Consider the following 20,798-nt stretch of genomic DNA (forward strand, 5'->3'; position numbering starts at 1 on the left):
GACATGATCAGGCTCAAATATAGGCCTAGCATGTGAAACCTGTGCTTGTTTTTTGCTGCACAAATACTCAATTCTGCGTCAAAGCACACACAGATTTCATTTCAACTGAAATGAAACGATCTCTATTCTTGCTCATGTTGCTTGTTAAACAAAAGAAAGATTGCTGACACATGCTATAAGTTGAAAACTGCAGCAAAATGTTCATTGCTTTCCAATGAATGGCAGGATACTCTTCTTTCACAGAAATCCGGAACTTATCCAGGGGCAGGTCAGTAAATCCCATCTTGAGCGCACGATCAGACGGCATCTCACAAAGTTCCTCCTCTTCTCTCAAAGTCAAGTTCTCAGGCTGAGCAGGAGATTCAGAGAAAGGGTCCCTCACCCAGTCATACACTTGTGTTGAAAGGGAGGAAAAACACTGTTCAGGTTTGTTCTGCAGTTATTCCAGGGGGTTTTCAATAAGACTCGAGACTTTCTGATCCTTGCTCACTCTCAAGCCCAAGCAGCATTGGAAACATTTCAAGATTTCCTTTTGCAAAATGATTTTTCCAAAGATTCTTTTTAAATCCAACATTTTTGTTAGTTTAAGTCAAAACATTTTCTCCAGCACCTTGCCGAGACTTGTTCAGCTGGTTCATATGATGTCTGCTAAGTAGGCTAGTTCCTGCAGCTATTCTTCATTGTCAAAGCACTCAGCAAAACCTGGCCTACTATTTTCTTGCAAGTACTCCTGTAATTCACCTTCCAGCTCAGACACCCTGTTGAGAACCCTTCCCCTGCTCAGCCCCCGGATTTCTGTATGTAGTGGAGATCGGTGTGCTCCTTGTCCAGGCTTTCACACTTTTTTAAACATTCTCAAGTAAACTGGTCTTTGTTTAATAAGGTCAACCATTTCTGAAGCATCATCCAGAACTTTTTCATTTCACCTCCAAGAGTTTTTGACATCAGCACCTCTCTGTGAAGAAAGCAGTGTGTTGTGACAACGTCAGGATTTTCTTTTTTACAAGAGAAATGAACCTCTCATGCAGCCATCGAGGGGCAGCATCAGTACAGATGCCAACACGGTTCCTCCAAGACAGATCTTTTGTTCCCAGATATGAAGACAAAACATTAAATATATCATGGCCTTTGCTTATTTCAGGCAGCATTTTGCAGCAGAAAAAGTTTTCTTGAATTTCACCATCATTTGCAAATTTTACAAATGCTACAACATGACATTTATTGGTCAAATCTGTTGACTCATCACCCGGGATAGAGAAGCTGTTGTTTTTCAGTTTGTCACACAAAACCTCTTCAGCATCATGTGACATGTCATCAACACGTCGACTTATCGAACTGTTTGAGGGTGGCCGCCTTCTCACCCGAACAAAATCCATGTTGGAGCCCATTCTCGAGCTACTATTTATGGACAACTGTGCTCGTCTCACGCACACAGAGGACATGCTACAGGCTGCAGTCACTCAGTTCACCAAGGCTGCGAGGGCTTTGGGGTTAACGGTCAGTCTGAAGAAAACAATGATCCTCCGTCAGAAGCCCCCTGGTGGGGTTTACAACTCATCTTGGATCATCACTGATGACCACCCTCTCACCACGTTCACCTACCTGAGCAGTGTCAGATCCAATGACGCTACGGTAGTGAGGGACGTTGATGATCGACTTGCCAGAGGTAGCAGTGCCTTCAGATGCCTCCAGAAACGTGTGGAAGAACACCAGCTGAGTCTGTCCACAAAAATCCAGGTGTACAGGGCTGCCGTCAAAACAACACTGCAATACGGCTCCGAAGCCTGGGTCTTGTACCACAAGCAAATCCAGCTGCTCAAGTACGTCCATCAGTGCTGCCTCTGCTCCGTCGTGGGTATCAGCTGACCGGATCGTGTCTCCAACAATGAGGTCCCGGAGAAGCTCAACGTCCAAGCATTGAAGCCACTTTGCTGCTCAGGCAGCTCTGCTGGCCAGGACACGTCTCACATGGACAACTCCAGGTTACCGAAAGCTGTACTCTACAGAGAACTCTCTCAGGGAAAGAGAGATCACCGTGTCCTGCACAAGAGGCACAAAGACCTCCGTGTAATACAGCACTCACCAATTATCAGCCTATGTTCCACCCCTCCGTACAGTACAACACTCACCATTTATCAGCCTATGTTCCACCCCTCTGTACAGTACAACACTCACCATTTATCAGCCTATGTTCCACCCCTATGTACAGTACAACACTCACCATTTATCAGCCTATGTTCCACCCCTCTGTACAGTACAACACTCACCATTTATCAGCCTATGTTCCACCCCTCTGTACAGTACAACACTCACCATTTATCAGCCTATGTTCCACCCCTCTGTACAGTACAACACTCACCATTTATCAGCCTATGTTCCACCCCTCTGTACAGTACAACACTTACCATTTATCAGCCTATGTTCCACCCCTCTGTACAGTACAACACTCACCAATTATCAGCCTATGTTCCACCCCTCTGTACAGTACAACACTCACCATTTATCAGCCTATGTTCCACCCCTCTGTACAGTACAACACTCACCAATTATCAGCCTATGTTCCACCCCTCTGTACAGTACAACACTCACCATTTATCAGCCTATGTTCCACCCCTATGTACAGTACAACACTCACCATTTATCAGCCTATGTTCCACCCCTCTGTAGTACAACACTCACCATTTATCAGCCTATGTTCCACCCCTCTGTACAGTACAACACTCACCATTTATCAGCCTATGTTCCACCCCTCTGTACAGTACAACACTCACCAATTATCAGCCTATGTTCCACCCCTCTGTACAGTACAACACTCACCATTTATCAGCCTATGTTCCACCCCTATGTACAGTACAACACTCACCATTTATCAGCCTATGTTCCACCCCTATGTACAGTACAACACTCACCATTTATCAGCCAACTATCCTCCCCTCCGTGCAATACGGTTCTCAACATCTGTCAATGGCCAAATAAACACGGCCCTACTCTGCACTGCCACACTGGGCTGAGAGACCTCTAATGAGATTGCTAACGGGTCTGCTCGGTCACGGCCAACCACTGTGAGTGCTGGCATCACACGTTGCACAGAGTTCAAAAATCAAAGTTTATTTTCAATCACAAACTCTCAATGAACCCCGGTTGAGAAAGCCTGGAATAGATGGTTTTGCTGCCAAATTTGCAGATGATACAAAGGTTGGTGGAGGGGCTGGTACTGTTGAGGAAAAAGGGAGGCTGCAGGAGGATTTAGACAGATGAGGAGAATGGGCAAGAGAGTGGCAAATGAAATACAATGTTGGAAAATGCATGGTCAAGCACTTTGATAGTAGAAATAAATGTGCAGACTATTTTCTAAACAGGGAGGAAATCTAAAACTCTGAGATGCAAAGGCACTTGGGAATCCTTGTGCAGAACAACCTAAAGTTTATCTTGCAGGTTGAGTTGGTGGTGAGGAAGACACGTGCAATGTTAACATTTATTTCAGGAAGACTAGAATATAAGAGCAGGGATGTGATGCTGAGGCTTTATAAGGCACTGGTGAGGCCTCACCTTGAGTATTGTGAACAGTTTTGGGCTCCTCATCTAAGAAAAGATGTGCTGGCATTGGAGAGGATTCAGAGGAGGATCACAGGGAGGATTCCGGGAATGAAAGGGTTATCATATGAGGAATGTTTGATGGCTCTGGGCCTGTAATCACCAGAATGTAGAAGGATTTTGAATTTGAAAGGCTCAGACAGAGAAGATGTGGAAAGGATGTTTCCCATGGTGGGGAAGTCTAGAATAAGCTGGCACAACCCCAGGATAGAGGGGCATCCATTTGAAACAGAGATGCTGAGAAATTTCTTTGGCCAGAAGATGGTCAATTTCTGGAATTGACAGCTTCACAGTGGGCTTCACAGCTGAACTCCAGCAGAACAACATGAGAGAGGTCTGGAGTGGGATGAGGACCATCACTGGGTTCCGGTAAACTAGCAACAGAGGAGCTGAAGGCAGTGTGGACAGGGCCAACAAACTTAACCTGTTCTTCAACAGATTTGACACTGTGGCCCCTGCCCATCCCCAACGTAATTCATCTGTTGTTGGCTCCGACCGACACATACTCCACTCTCCCCTCCTACCCCTCCTCACAGCCCCCCACCCAGCTCTCATGACTACACCCCTCCCCTACCTGGAACAACCATGGTGGGCTTCACAGCTAACAGGTGAGAAGACAGCTGAAACGTCTCCACCCAAGCAAGGCTGCCGGCCTGGATGGTGTCAGCCGCAGGGTGCTCAAAGCCTGTGCCCCCCAGCTATGTGGAGTACTTCACCATGTCTTCAACCTGAACCTGAGTCTCCAGAGGGTTCCTGTGCTGTGGAAGATGTCCTGCCTCATTCCTGTGCCGAAGACGCCGTGCTCCAGTGGCTCCAATGACTACACACCGGTGGCATTGACCTCCCACGTCATGAAGACCCTGGAGAGACTTGTTCTAGAGCAACTCTGGCCTATGGTTAGGCCACACTTAGACCCCCTCCAGTTCACATATCAGCCCCAACTAGGAGTTGAGGATGCCATCGTCTACCTGCTGAACTGTGTCTACGTCCACCTGGACAAGCCGGCGAGCACTGTGAGGGTCATGTTTTTTGACTTCTCCAGTGCGTTCAACACCATCCGCCCTGCTCTGCTGGGTGAGAAGCTGACAGTGATGCAGGTGGATGCTTCCCTGGTGTCATGGATTATTGATTACCTGACTGGCAGACCACAGTACGTGCACTTGCAACACTGTGTGTCAGACAGAGTGGTCAGCAGCACTGGTGCTCCACAGGGACTGTCCTGTCTCCCTTTCTCTTCACCATCTACACCTCAGACTTCAACTACAACACAGAGTCTTGCCATCTTCAGAAGTTTTCTGATGACTCTGCCATAGTTGGATGCATCAGCGAGGGAGATGAGGCTGAGTACAGGGCTACGGTGGGAAACTTTGTCACATGGTGCGAGCAGAATCATCTGCAGCTTAATGTGAAAAAGACTAAGGAGCTGGTGGTGGACCTGAGGAGGGCTAAGGCACCAGTGACCCCTGTTTCCATCCAAGAGGTCAGTCTGGACATGGTGGAGGATTACAAATACCTGGGGATATGAATGGACAATAAACTGGCCTGGTCAAAGAACACTGAGGCTGTCTGCAAGAATGGTCAGAGCCGTCTCTATTTCCTGAGGAGACAGAGGTCCTTTAACATCTGCCAGACGATGCTGAAAATGTTCTCCGAGTCTGTGATGGCCAGTGCTATCATGTTTGCTGTTGTGTGCTGGAGCAGCAGGCTGAGGGTAGCAGACACCAACAGAATCAACAAACTCATTCGTAAGGACAGTGATGTTGTGGGGGTGGAACTGGACTCTCTGACAGGGGTGTCTGAAAAGAGGATGCTGTCCAAGTTGCATGCCATCTTGGACAATGACTCCCATCCGCTCCACAATGTACTGGTTAGGCACAGGAGTACATTCAGCCAGAGACTCATTCCACCGAGATGTAACACTGAGCATCATAGGAAGTCATTCCTGCCTGTGGCCATCAAACTTTCCAACTTCTCCCTCGGAGTGTCAGACACCCTGAGCCAATAGGCTGGTCTTGGACTTATTTCCACTTGGCATGATTAACATATTATTATTATTTAATTATTTATGGATTTATATTGCTATATTTCTACACCATTCTTGGTTGGTGCAGCTGTAACAAAACTCAATTTCCCACGGGATCAATAAAGTATGTCTGTCTGTCTGTCTGAATTTGTTAACACAGGCAGCTGAGGAGGCCAGGTCATTGGTTGTATTTGAGGTGGAAATTGATAGGTTGTTGATTGACCACGGTATTAAAGGTTACGGTGAGAAGGCCAGAGAGCTTGGGACTGTGGAGGGGTAAAAAAGTATTTGCCATGATTGAATGGCAGAGCAGACTGTATGGGCCAAATGGCCTAATTCTGCTGCTATATTTTATGGTCTTGTAGCCTTCTAAACAATAATTACTGAACCCATCATCTGAATGAATTAAAAATCTGGGTGAAGGAAAAGTGTCCCTTGGATCTTGTGGTGGACAATCCCTCAGACATGTATCACTGGTTACCGATGGACTTCCTGGACAACACTATCCTTATCCATGTTAAATGTCCCAGCATCTGGACAGTTTAGTCTGCACTCACAATGAGTTCAGTTTTTTCTTGGACCAGAACACTGTTTGAAGCCTTGAGCATCTGGGTGTGGTGATGGTTCAGTCCCCAACAACAGAACAGGCTTCACAGTGGAACTTCAGTGCTGTAGCTGGGGCTGGGTATCGTCACCACAGGCAGGACCACATCAACTGAAACCTTCACCATCTCTAGAATAATACAAAGCTGATTTGCAGTGGATTGTTACCTCATCTGCTGGATATGTACACAGGGAGACTGCAGTGTATCTGACAATTCTGCATGTGCAGACACTCGATAAGGGAGTACATAAGTTATCAAATATGTGTTTATTTGTGTTTTTCTGTTGTTCCCTGGATTCTGTGCTTGCTGCCAGTGTGAGAGAGATCCCTGGACTTTCTTCAGTCTGGTGTTCGGATTTCTGCTCCATTCCTGAACTGGTTGGGTTTCCCTGTGTTTAAGAAGCCTGACTGACTCAGGGTCCATCTTCATTACCAAGAACACATTGTAAATTGATGCTTATGTTAAATAATTTGTGTAGATCTGTTACTATGGCTTTCAAACTGATTAGTTTTCATTTATCCAAAGACGGTGATAGATTTCGAAGACAGATGTCGGTCTATAATGTTGGTTTTCTCATTGTCGTCATCATTGCTACTATTTCCTGGATGGCGTTTAAAGGTATGTGCTGAAATATTATTCAGTATTTTCATGTAAATGATGAACTCGGTTCTCTGGAGTTTGGTTGGAATGAAGTGAGTATCTCAGTCAGGATGTTGTGAACTGCTTTACCAGGACCACCAGCACCTGAAGTCCTCAGTCCCACAGCTGAAGTCCTTTCCCACAGGGGGATCTGCTGGAGGTTTAGACTTTAATGGCATTTCACTGATGCTCATGGAACTGAAGGCAAAATGTTGACCTGAGCAGACAGTTGCCTCAATGGGACAAGGCAGAGTGTGGGGATAATTTGCAGGAGATTACGTGGCTCATGTTGGGAGAATGTGACTAATGGTGTCCTGCAAGGATCTGTGTTTGGATTACAACTTGTTTCAGATAGTCTGAGGGGTGACAGGTTGCATGACCACATTTCCCAAAGAAGCAAGGAGAAGCTGTTTGGTCAACAGGGATTAATAGATGGGAATGAGCAAAATCAGGGATAAAAACCACTCCACAGCCAGACAAATTCATGTGGGCATCAGGATTCTGACAAGTCATTAATAGGTCTTGGAGACAGAGAGGAATTTTGTGTCCCAAATCACAGGAAGGAGAAGCTGGTCTTTTGAGGATTCTAGTGTATGATTACTGAGCAGAATTTGCAGAAACTAGGGCTGTGCTGAATGGATCTGAGACAGTTAAAGGGTGAAGTAGTCAAATTTTACAAGAAAAAGTGCTTTGACCAGCATCAGAATCCAGACAGCAGAAGATTGGAGAGGAGAGGACATCAATCTGGTTCATTTCTCGAGGATAAAAGGCAGGAATGGGTCACGGTTTAGTGACCAGTCACCAATCGGTGTTTGGGATTGATTAGTGAGAGCAAGTTAAAGGAAGGCAGGGACAAGCCCAGTGTCCATCGTCTCAGTGGACATCGTCAGAGTGGTGATCTCGAGGCTTTACCTCCTCAAAGGGAGGTTTCACTCAGAGAAAACAATGAAATGACAATTTTAAGCTTTGTTTTCCTTCTCTTCTTTATATATGCCCAGTTAGAACAGTAGAGATGCCAGGCAGGATAGTGAAATGCTCCCCTTGTGTGATGTGGGAAGTCAGGGAGACCTCCAGTGTCTCTGGTGACTACAACTGAGAGAAGTGCATCCAGCTGCAGCTTCTAACAAATGGTGTTAAGGAATTGAAGCTGGAACTGGATGAATTCCAGATCTTTTTTGATGCTGAGGGGGAGATTGAGCAGACATATCAAGTGGTAGTTACACCCAAGGTGCAGGACACAGGAAACTGGGTGACTGTCAGGAAGGAAAAGAGGTTAAGGAACCAGTGTAGAGTACCCCTATGGCCATCCCCTTCAACAACAGGTATATCACTTCGGTGAGACCAATACAGAAGGGACGGTTTACTCCTGAACTGGAGAGGGAGGTTTTGTTAATGCTTCATGGTGGGATTTAAACTGGAGTTGCAGGGAGATGGGAACCAGAGTGTCAGAACAATCAGTGGAGAGGTTGTGGAGGCAGATGTTGGTAAGATCACAGATGAAGATCAAAAGATTGTGCATGGTGCGACTTGTGTCCTGAGCTGCATATGTTTCAATGCAAGAAGTATTGTATGAAAGGAGGATAATACTGGTACCCAGTGGTGTTCCACAGGGGTCTGTGTTGGGACCGATTCCTTTTACGCTATATGTCAATAATTTGGATGATGGAATTGATGGCTTTGTTGCAAAGTTTGTAGACAATATGATGATGATAGATTGGCAGGTTGTTTTAAGGAAGTAGAGAGCCTACAGAAGGACTGTGAGATTAGGAGAATGGGAAAGAAATGACAGATGGAATACCATGTCGGGAACTGTATCATCATGCTCTTTACTAGAAGAAGTGAAAGGGTTAACTATTTTCTAAATGGAGAGAAAACACAAAACAATGAGGTGCAGTGGGGCTTGAGAGTTCTTGTGCAGGATTCCCTAAAGGTTAATTTGCAGGTGGAGTCTGTGATGAGGAAGGCAAATGCAATGTTAGCATTCATTTCAGGAGGACGAGAATAGAAAAACAAGGATGTAATGTTGAAACTTTATGAAGCACTGGTGAGTATTGTGAGCAGGTTTGGCCCGTCATCTTAGACAGGATGTGCTGAAACTGGAGAGGATTCAAGGAGATTCATGAAAATGATTCCAGGATTGAATGGCTCGTCATATGAAGAACGTTTGATGGCTCCAGGTCTGTATTCACTGGAATTCAGAAGAATGAGGGGTGACCTCATTGAAACCTATCGAACGGTGAAAGGCCTTGATGTAGTGGATGTGGAGAGGATGTTTCCTATGGTGGGAGAGTTGAGGTCCAGAGGACACAGTCTCGGAATAGAGGGGTGTCCTTTTAGAATGGAGATGAGGAGGAATTGTTCAGACAGAGAGTAGTGAATCTGTGGAATTCTTTGCCACATGCAGCTGTGGAGGCCAAGACTTTGTGTATAGCATATTTAAGGAAGAGATTGATAGATTCTTAGATTCTGCTCCTATATCTTATGGTCAGTTTAAAAGGTCACAGAGTTAGAGAGTCCTATTGCTGCTTGAGGGCATCTGGGACTGCGAAACTTGGGGCAGGAAATTTAATTGCAGAACATTGGTTTGTTCTAGTGTTTTCCAACTGGGATCCCTTTTCCTGGGGTGAAAAAGGAGTAACACACACTGTACAAATGTAACCGGGCACTGTGGGTGCCGGTCACCCTCATTCCCCATCATTTCCATGTCAGGGACACGTGATGTCATTCCCTGTACAACACTCCCCTCTAGTGGAGCTGCAGGGTAGCTGCATCATGTGTTCTTGATGGCAGCTCTGAACGTGGGCACCTGCAGCTATTAATTACTGACCTTCATCCCTCAGGGCTCCCGAACACCCTGACAACAACCATTTGTTATGGTCGTGGTACATATTGGGACCAATGATATAGGTAGGAAAAGGGAGGAGGTCCTGAAATCGGACTACAGGGAGTTAGGAAGGAAGTTGAGAAGCAGGACCTCAAAGGTAGTGATCTCGGGATTACTGCCCGTGTAATGTGACAGTGAGTATAGGAATAGAATGAGGTGGAGGATAAATGCGTGGCTGAGGGATTGGAGCAGGGGGCAGGGATTCAGATTTCTGGATCATTGGGACCTCTTTTGGGGCAGGTGTGACCTGTACAAAAAGGACGGGTTGCTCTTGAATCCGAGGGGAACCAATGTCCTGGTGGTCACCTTTGCTAAGGCTGTTGTGGAGAGTTTAGACTAGAATTGCTGGGGGGCGGGAACCAAACTGAAGAGACGGAGGAAGGGCCGGTTGGCTCACATACAGAGAAAGCTTGTAGACAGTGCGAGAGGGAGGATAGGCAGGTGATGGAGAAGGGATGCGCTCAGACTGATGATTTAAGATGTGTCTATTTTAACACAAGGAGTATTATGAACAAAGAAGGTGAGCTTAGAGCGTAGATAAGTACTTGGAGATCTAATGTTGTGGCCGTTACAGAGACGTGGATGACTCAGGGGCAAGAATGGCTACTTGGAGTGCCAAGCTATAGATGTTTTGGAAAAGACAGGGAGGCAAAAGAGGTGGGGGAGTGGCACTGCTGATCAGAGATAGGGTCACGGCTGTAGAAAAGGAGGAAGTCATGGAGGGGTTGTCTGCAGAGTCTCTATGGGTGGAAGTTAGGAATTGGAAGCAACACACACAAAATGCTGGTGGAACACAGCAAGCCAGGCAGCATCTAGAGGGAGAAGCACTGTCACCGTTTCAGGCCGAGACCCTTCGTCAGGACTAACTGAAAGAAAAGATAGTAAGAGATTCTGTTACTCGGAAAATGACGTCGCGGCGAGGAAGTCTACCCCTCCTACAAGTGACCAGGTGCTGTGTCTCACCATGGCCAATGTGAGAAGAACCCTGTGCAGGGTCAACCCACGGAAGGCTGCTGGACCAGACAACATCCCTGGTAGAGTGCTCAGAGAATGTGCAGACCAGCTCGCAGATGTTCTCACTGACATCTTCAACATCTCCCTGAGCAGCGCCACCGTTCCAACGTGCTTCAAGGCCGCCACCATCATCCCCGTGCCGAAGAAGTCTTCAGTGTCCTGTCTCAATGACTACTGTCCCGTTGCACTCACATCCATCATCATGAAGTGTTTCGAGAGGCTCGTCATGAAGCATATCAAGACCCTGCTGCCCCCCTCACTGGACCCCCTGCGGTTTGCATACCGTCCCAACCACTCAACAGACAACGCCATTGCCATCACCCTCCACCTGGCCCTGACCCACCTGGACAAAAAGACATGTACGTTCGAATGCTGTTCATAGTCTTCAGTTCAGCATTCAACACAATCACCCCTCAGAAACTGATTGGAAAGCTGAGCCTCCTGGGTCTTAACACCTCCCTCTGCAACTGGATCCTAGACTTCCTGACTGGGAGACCTCAGTCAGTCCGGATCGGGAGCAGCATCTCCAACACCATCACACTGAGCACGGGGGCCCCCCAGGGCTGTGTGCTCAGTCCACTGCTGTTCACTCTGCTGACCCACGACTGTGCTGCAACACACAGATCGAACCATATCATCAAGTTCACCGATGACACAACCGTGGTGGGTCTCATCAGCAAGAACAACGAGTCAGCTTACAGAGAGGAGGTGCAGCAGCTAATGGACTGGTGCAGAGCCAAAAACCCATCTCTGAATGTGAACAAAACAAAAGAGGTGGTTGTTGACCCCCCACTGAACATTGACGGCTCCTCATTAGAGATCGCTAAGAGCACCAAATTTCTTGGTGTTCACCTGATGGAGAATCTCACCTGGTCCCTCAACACCAGCTCCATAGCAAAGAAAGCCCAGCAGGGTCTCTACTTTCTGTGAAGGTTGAGGAAAGTCCATCTCCCACACCCCATCCTCATCACACTCTACAGGGGTTGTATTGAGAGCATCCTGAGTAGCCGCATCACTGCCTAGTTTGGAAATTGGACCGTCTCGGATCACAAGACCCTGCAGTGGACCGTGAGGTCAGCTGAGAAGATCATCGGGGTCTCTCTTCCCGCCGTTACGGATATTTACACTACACGCTGCATCCGCAAAGCAGACAGCATTTTGAAGGACCCCACGCACCCCTCATACAAACACTTCTCCCTCCTGCCGTCTGGGCAAAGGCTCCGAAGCATTCGGGCTCTCATGACCAGTCTATGTAACTGTTTGTTTCTTCCCCCAAGCTATCAGACGCCTCAATACCCGAAGCCTGGACTGACACCTTACTGCCCTCTTGTCCTGTTTATTATTTATTGTAATGCCTGCACTGTTTTGTGCACTTTATGCAGTCCTGGGTAGGTCTGTAGTCTAGTGTAGCTTTCTCCGTGTTGCTCTTTACATAATCAGTCTAGTTTTTGTACTGTGTCATGTAACACCATGGTCCTGAAAAACGTTGTTTCATTTTTACTTTATACTGTACCAGCAGTTATGGTCAAAATGACAATAAAAAATGACGACTTTATCAAGTTGGTTAAGTCACCAGGACCGGACAAGATACCCCAGAGTACTATGGGAGGTGAGGGAGGAGATTGCTGAGCCTCTGGCAATGATCTTTGCATCATCAGTGAGAGGTTCCGGAGGGTTGCAGATGTTGGTCCCTTATTCAAGAAAGGGAGTAGAGATAGCCCAGGAAATTATAGATTTTATATATAGAAATTATAGGAAATTATAGTCTTACTTCAGTGGTTGGTAAGTTGATAGAAAAGATCCTGAGAGGCAGGATTTATGAACATTTGGAGAGGCATAATATGATTAGGAATAGTCAGCATGGCTTTGTCAAAAGCAGGTCATGTCTTATGAGCCTGATTGAATTTTTTGAGGATGTGACTAAACACATTGATGAGGGTAGAGCAGTAGATGTAGTGCATATGGATTTCAGCAAGGCATTTCATAACGTACCCCATGCAAGGCTTACTGAGAAAGTAAGGAAGCATGGGATCCAAGGGGATGTTGCTTTATCGATCCAGAATTGGCTTGCCCACAGAGGGTAAAGCATGATTGTAAATGGGGCATATTCTGCATGGAGGTCAGTGACCATGTGGTGTGCCTGAGGGATCTGTTCTGGGACCTTTACTCCTCATGATTGTTATCAATGACCTGACTGAGGAAGTGGAGTGATGGGTTAGTAAATATGCTGATGATACAAAGGTTGGGGATGTTGTGGATAATGTGGAGAATTGTCAGAGGTGGTTCATTTTGGTAGAATATAGTATTAACTTTAAGACTCTTGGCAGTGTGGAGGATCAGAGGGATTGTGGTTTCCGAGTCCATAGGACACTCAAAGCTGCTGTGCAGGTTGACTGTGTGGTTAAGAAGGCATACAGTGCATTGGCCTTCATCAATCATGGGCTTGAGTTTAGGAGCCGAGAGGTAACGTTATGGCTATATAGGACTGGTCAGACCCCAGTTAGCGTACTGTGCTCAGTTCTGGTTGCCTCACTACAGGAAGGATGTGGAAACCTTAGCAGAGTGCAGAGGAGTTTTACAAGGATGTTGCCTGGATTGGGGAGCATGCCTTATGAGAATAGGTTGAGTGAACTGGGCCTTTTCTCCTTGGAGCGACGGAGGATGAGAGGTGACCTGCTAGAGATGTATAAGATGGTGAGAGGCATTGATAGTCAGAAGCTTTTTCCCAGGGCTGAAATGGCTAGCACGAGAAGACATAGTTTTAAGGTGCTTGGAAGTAGATACAGAGGAGATGTCAGGGGTGAGTTTTTTACACAGAGACTGGTGAGTGCGTGGAATGGGCTGATGACGACGGTGGAGTTGGCATTCCCTGTACAACACTCCCCTCTAGTGGATCCGCAGGGTAACTGCATCATGTGTTTCTGGCCACCTCTGTAGCTATTGGATTCGCTATGGCAGCTCTGAACTGGGACACCTGCAGCTATTAATTACTGACCTTCATCCCTCAGGGCTCCTGAACACCCCGACAACAACCATTTACTCTGCCGGTGCTGATTTTCTTTCCCCTTCCCTCCATTCCTTCCCATGACTCTGCTGATTCTCTGTTTTAGTTTTGCCATTTGAGTGAGTGTGGTGTAGATTTCCCAGATCTGTATCTGGATCCCAGGGGTTCTGGTCTCAATCCCCAACCCCACTAAGCCTCCGTAACACTGGCCGTGTGGAGCTGGGTCATTTGTCAGCCATGAACAGTTTGAGGGACTAAATCACCTGCTCCTGGAATTAAAAACTGAATCTGCTGGGAATCCTCAGCAAGTAGCAGGTGAAGCACGGACAAGAAATAGGTTGCAGGGAAATAGGGGGGTGGTTGGGAATGGGGTTGATGAGATTTGCTCTGAGAACTGACAAAGTGTCAGTGACGTCCCTCTGTATCATGAGGAAATATGAAACCAGCATCACTCATCAGCTTGTCGGTTTCTGTCACACTGCTTTTTGTTCAGCCTTGCTCAGTATAAACCACGTTCCACATCCCCTCCCACACTGACTGCACGAGATCATTGGCAGAGATCTGCTCTTGAACAGAGTGTGATGAAAGGTGTGTGAAATTGGAGAAGGTCACTGCTGTCCCTCTTCACAGGAAATTAGCTGAGTTTTTCAGTTCATGTGGGCATCAGCCTTCTGTTCAAGAGGCAGCATTCTCTCCTCTTATCACCTTGATTTGGTTACAGATACAGTTATTCAACAGTTTTTAATTGCAGGCCTCAGACCAGAGGATGTAGGAGTTGCCATTACATCGATGGTGGGACTGGTGTTTTCTGCAGCATATGCTATTATATTCACGTGCTGGTCAAGGAAAGGATCTCCAGGTACCTGTTATTGTTTAATTTGCATTTCAGCAGAAATAACAAGTGACTCATGTTGACAAAATGAACTCCTCCCACACCACCCCCCCCCCATCCCCACAGAGTCTCAGGATTCCTGTGGTACCCAGAATGCAATTGTCCTACATGATTGACAGGTTGAGATATGAAGTGGTGACACAGAATCTGCACTCAGATCAGCCTCGACCTTCATTTACCGTTAAATGACCAATCTTTCATGCTGACCTGCCTGTCCCCATATTGTCACGTTTTCACCTTGGATTAGAGCATCTCCTGTCACCACCGACACCTTTGAGCATTGAGGTGCCGTAATGTTCCAATATTCACCATGGGGACAGGGTTCCCAGTCAAACAGTGTAACTCCATTGCTGAAGCTGGGACTGGTTATTATCACCACTGGCAAGACCATGTCAATTGCAGCACTGGATCACTGGGATAATACGACAGAGCTTATTTACAGTGAGGTCTTGTCTCATTGGCTCAGTGTGTACACAGAGAGACCAGTCTTCCTGCCATTTCCATCTTCACGGCCTGAGGATAATGGATACCCAGGTTTTACAATACATTTCCAGAACTAACGACAAGGTCTTTAGTCTCTCTGGGGATCTCCACACACTGACAGTGGAGTGAACTCTCTGACACTCCCTCACTGCATTGCTCTGACACCTGGTCCTTTTCCAACCTGGTGGGATTGTCTCATGTTTAGGACATTCATTATCACAGCCGACCTGACCAATCCCAGTCCGTGTCTGTTATCTGGAACACTTGTCCACTGAAACATATGTAGAACTGTTTGTGTTGATCGGTTTGGAAACAGTTTGAAACAGTTCTAATGTTGTTGTTCATTTCTCACTGTGGACTCTAGACGACAAGCAGTGGTGGTGGCGCCTGAATATTTGTAACATTGTGGCTCTTGTCTTCATCCTCATTGCCCTCATTTGCTGGATTGTGACTAAAGGTATGTGCACAAATATTCTTAAATTACATTAAAATGGTGGCTGTGTTACTCAGTGCAGGAATGGAATGAGTATCTATCTCAGTCAGTACATTGTGAACTGCTTTATATGAACACCAGCACCTGCTGTCATAAGGTGGGCTTTGGGAATGGACCCAAATGCAAAACCCAGACACTGAAGTACGAGGGAGAGGACTAGGTGTATTAAGAAAGCAAGGGAATATTAGAGCCAGAGTATCGGAGTACGGGGGAATAGGAGTTGTGCTACAGACATCAAAGCTCTGGTGAAACCACGTCTAGACAGTTGAGGAGTGAAATCATTACAGTTTTCAGGATGTGAACAGTGACTGACTGGTTAATTAGAAACTGTTTCTGCTGGTTAAAGTGTTCAGGATTTGGAAACTTCAGTACACCCAACCAGCCCAACAACAACCATTGACTCTGCTGGAGTTGCTTTGCTCCCCTTCACCCAGCTCCTTCAGTTGACTCTGCTGATCTCCATTTCAGTGAGCTGTGGATTTCCCAGAGCTTCATCTGGACCCTGGGATTCCAGTCCCAGTCCCCACCCCACAAATATCAGTCACCTTATCCATGTGAAGTTGTCTCACAGGTCACCCTTGGTCCTTTTGAACAGCTCAGGCTCTCGATCACCTGCTCCTGTTCCAGGTCTGTGATCATGTGCTGACCACGAGAGCCTTCCGAGTGTGTGTCACTGTCCAGCTATCACCAGGAAATGGAGGGTCAATCTCACCAATCACCATCTCCGTGACTTGTAAATGCCTGTCACTGGGTTACAGCTCAATAACGACCAGACAGTAATGGTATCAGGTATCAGGTGAAGACAGGGAGGCAGTTTATTGTCACTGGGTCAGTATCCTGGAGTCCATACCAGTGTTACCATGACAACAGCAGAGGTTCCCGAGGGACACTCACCCTCACCATCTGAGGACAAGCAGATATGGATCTGGTCTGACAGATCGAGAGAATATGGCCGGAATAAGAGGGTGGAGAGAGAACGTGCAGATCAAACTCTGGCAGGTGATGGGTGGATCCAGGTGAGGAGGGATAATGTTCAGATATAGGAGGGGAGAGTGGGGTTCACACCAGAACGGGAAGGTGACGGGTGGATCCGGGTGAGGAGGGATAACGGTCAGATATAGGAGGGGAGAGTGGGGTTCAGACCGGAACGGGAAGGAGATGGGTGGATCCGGGTGAGGAGGGATAATGGTCAGATATAGGAGGGGAGAGTGGGGTTCACACCTGAACGGGAAGGTGACGGGTGGATCCAGGTGAGGAGGGATAATGGTCAGATATAGGAGGGGAGAGTGGGGTTCAGACCGGAACGGGAAGGAGATGGGTGGATCCAGGTGAGGAGGGATAATGTTCAGATATAGGAGGGGAGAGTGGGGTTCACACCAGAACGGGAAGGTGATGGGTGGATCCAGGTGAGGAGGGATAATGGTCAGATATAGGAGGGGAGAGTGGGGTTCACACCGGAACGGGAAGGAGATGGGTGGATCCGGGTGAGGAGGGATAATGGTCAGATATAGGAGGGGAGAGTGGGGTTCACACCTGAACGGGAAGGTGACGGGTGGATCCAGGTGAGGAGGGATAATGGTCAGATATAGGAGGGGAGAGTGGGGTTCAGACCGGAACGGGAAGGAGATGGGTGGATCCAGGTGAGGAGGGATAATGTTCAGATATAGGAGGGGAGAGTGGGGTTCACACCAGAACGGGAAGGTGATGGGTGGATCCAGGTGAGGAGGGATAACGGTCAGATATAGGAGGGGAGAGTGGGGTTCACACCAGAACGGGAAGGTGATGGGTGGATCCAGGTGAGGAGGGATCATGGTCAGATATAGGAGGGGAGAGTGGGGTTCACACCGGAATGGGAAGGTGACGGGTGGATCCAGGTGAGGGGGGATAATGGTCAGATATAGGAGGGGAGAGTGGGGTTCACCCCGGAACGGGAAGGAGATGGGTGGATCCAGGTGAGGAGGGATAACGGTCAGATATAGGAGGGGAGAGTGGGGTGCACACCAGAACGGGAAGGTGACGGGTGGATCCGGGTGAGGAGGGATAACGGTCAGATATAGGAGGGGAGAGTGGGGTTCACACCAGAATGGGAAGGTGACGGGTGGATCCGGGTGAGGAGGGATAACGGTCAGATATAGGAGGGGAGAGTGGGGTTCACACCAGAACGGGAAGGTGACGGGTGGATCCGGGTGAGGAGGGATAAGGGTCAGATATAGGAGGGGATTGTGGGGTTCACACCGGAACGGGAAGGTGACGGGTGGATCCAGGTGAGGAGGGATAATGGTCAGATATAGGAGGGGATTGTGGGGTTCACACCGGAACGGGAAGGTGACGGGTGGATCCGGGTGAGGAGGGGTAATGGTCAGATATAGGAGGGGAGAGTGGGGTTCACACCAGAACGGGAAGGTGACGGGTGGATGCAGGTGAGGAGGGATCATGGTCAGATATAGGAGGGGAGAGTGGGGTTCACACCGGAACGGGAAGGTGACGGGTGGATCCAGGTGAGGAGGGATAATGGTCAGATATAGGAGGGGATTGTGGGGTTCACACCGGAACGGGAAGGTGACGGGTGGATCCAGGTGAGGAGGGATAATGGTCAGGTATAGGAGGGGAGAGTGGGGTTCACACCAGAACGGGAAGGTGACGGGTGGATCCAGGTGAGGAGGGATCATGGTCAGATATAGGAGGGGATTGTGGGGTTCACCCCGGAACGGGAAGGTGACGGGTGGATCCGGGTGAGGAGGGATAACGGTCAGATATAGGAGGGGAGAGTGGGGTTCGCACCAGAACGGGAGGGTGATGGGTGGATCCAGGTGAGGGGGGATAATGGTCAGATATAGGAGGGGAGAGTGGGGTTCACACCAGAACGGGAAGGTGACGGGTGGATCCAGGTGAGGAGGGATAATGTTCAGATATAGGAGGGGAGAGTGGGGTTCACCCCGGAACGGGAAGGTGATGGGTGGATCCGGGTGAGGAGGGATAACGGTCAGATATAGGAGGGGAGAGTGGGGTTCACACCAGAACGGGAAAGTGACGGGTGGATCCGGGTGAGGAGGGATAACGGTCAGATATAGGAGGGGAGAGTGGGGTTCACACCAGAACGGGAAGGTGACGGGTGGATCCGGGTGAGGAGGGATAACGGTCAGATATAGGAGGGGAGAGTGGAATTCGCACCAGAACGGGAAGGTGACGGGTGGATCCGGGTGAGGAGGGATAACGGTCAGATATAGGAGGGGAGAGTGGGGTTCACACCAGAACGGGAAGGTGACGGGTGGATCCAGGTGAGGAGGGATAACGGTCAGATAAAGGAGGGGAGGAGGGGAGAGTGGGGTTCACACCAGAACGGGAATGACTGGGGGATGGTAGATGGACAGGAGTGGGAGAGGGGAACCAGTCGGGGTGGTGTGTGTGTGTGTGTGTGTGTGACGGACAGATGGAGGAGTGGGAGAGGGGAACCAGTCAGGGTGGTGGGTGTGTGTTCAGTACAGATTGAGGAATGGGAGAGGGGAACCAGTCGGGGTGGTGTGTGTGTGTGTGAGTGTGTGATGGACAGATGGAGGAGTGGGAGAGGGGAACCAGTCAGGGCGGTGGGTGTGTGTTCAGTACAGATTGAGGAATGGGAGAGGGGAACCAGTCGGGGTGGTGTGTGTGTGTGTGTGACGGACAGATGTAGGAGTGGAAGAGGGGAACCAGTCAGGGTGGTGGGTGTGTGTTCAGTACAGATTGAGGAATGGGAGAGGGGAACCAGTCGCGGTGGTGTGTGTGTGATGGACAGATGGAGGAGTGGGAGAGGGGAACCAGTCGGGGTGGTGTGTGTGTGTGTGTGTGTGATGGACAGATGGAGGAGTGGGAGAGGGGAACCAGTCGGGGTGGTGTGTGTGTGTGTGATGGACAGATGGAGGAGTGGGAGAGGGGAACCAGTCGGGGTGGTGTGTGTGTGTGTGTGTGATGGACAGATGGAGGAGTGGGAGAGGGGAATCAGTCGGGGTGGTGTGTGTGTGTGTGATGGACAGATGGAGGAGTGGGAGAGGGGAACCAGTCGGGGTGGTATGGGTGTGTGTGTGTGTGTGTGTGTGATTGACAGATGGAGGAGTGGGAGAGGGGAACCAGTCGGGGTGGTGTGTGTGTGTGTGATGGACAGATGCAGGAGTGGGAGAGGGGAACCAGTCGGGGTGGTGTGTGTGTGTGTGTGTGTGATGGACAGATGGAGGAGTGGGAGAGGGGAACCAGTCGTGGTGTGTGTGTGTGTCAGATGGACAGATGGAGGAGTGGGAGAGGGGAACCAGTCGGGGTGGTGTGTGTGTGTGTGATGGACAGATGGAGGAGTGGGAGAGGGGAACCAGTCGGGGTGGTGTGTGTGTGAGTGATGGACAGATGCAGGAGTGGGAGAGGGGAACCAGTCGGGGTGGTGTGTGTGTGTGTGATGGACAGATGCAGGAGTGGGAGAGGGGAACCAGTCGGGGTGGTGTGTGTGTGAGTGATGGACAGATGCAGGAGTGGGAGAGGGGAACCAGTCGGGGTGGTGTGTGTGTGAGTGATGGACAGATGCAGGAGTGGGAGAGGGGAACCAGTCGGGGTGGTGTGTGTGTGAGTGATGGACAGATGGAGGAGTGGGAGAGGGGAACCAGTCGGGGTGGTGTGTGTGTGTGTGTGTGTGATGGACAGATGGAGGAGTGGGAGAGGGGAACCAGTCGGGGTGGTGTGTGTGTGTGTGTGTGTGATGTACAGATGGAGGAGTGGGAGAGGGGAACCAGTCGGGGTGCTGTGTGTGTGTGTGTGTGTGTGTGTGTGATGGACAGATGGAGGAGTGGGAGAGGGGAACCAGTCGGGGTGGTGTGTGTGTGTGTGATGACAGATGGAGGAGTGGGAGAGGGGAACCAGTTGGGGTGGTGTGCGTGTGTGTGTGTGTGTGTGTGTGATGGACAGATGGAGGAGTGGGAGAGGGGAACCAGTCGGGGTGGTGTGTGTGTGTGTGATGGACAGAGGGAGGAGTGGGAGAGGGGAACCAGTCGGGGTGGTGTGTGTGTGTGAATGACAGATGGAGGAGTGGGAGAGGGGAACCAGTCGGGGTGGTGTGTGTGTGTGATGGACAGATGGAGTAGTGGGAGAGGGGAACCAGTCGGGGTGGTGTGTGTGTGTGAATGACAGATGGAGGAGTGGGAGAGGGGAA

General features: G+C 49.0%; 1 protein-coding gene across 2 annotated transcripts in view; it reads left to right on the forward strand.

The window, feature by feature from the left end:
- Positions 1-20,798, forward strand: part of LOC132394520 (uncharacterized) — a 153,480-nt gene that overhangs the window by 98,174 nt on the left and 34,508 nt on the right. For both annotated transcript variants that reach the window (XM_059970788.1, XM_059970789.1), the window contains exons 13-15: positions 6,748-6,840; positions 14,515-14,622; positions 15,503-15,595. In XM_059970788.1, coding sequence (XP_059826771.1) covers positions 6,748-6,840; positions 14,515-14,622; positions 15,503-15,595 — 294 coding nt within the window. The remainder of the gene's footprint in view (positions 1-6,747; positions 6,841-14,514; positions 14,623-15,502; positions 15,596-20,798) is intronic.

Source organism: Hypanus sabinus, chromosome 5 (assembly GCF_030144855.1).
Source record: "Hypanus sabinus isolate sHypSab1 chromosome 5, sHypSab1.hap1, whole genome shotgun sequence".
Classification (NCBI taxonomy): Eukaryota; Metazoa; Chordata; class Chondrichthyes; order Myliobatiformes; family Dasyatidae; genus Hypanus; species Hypanus sabinus.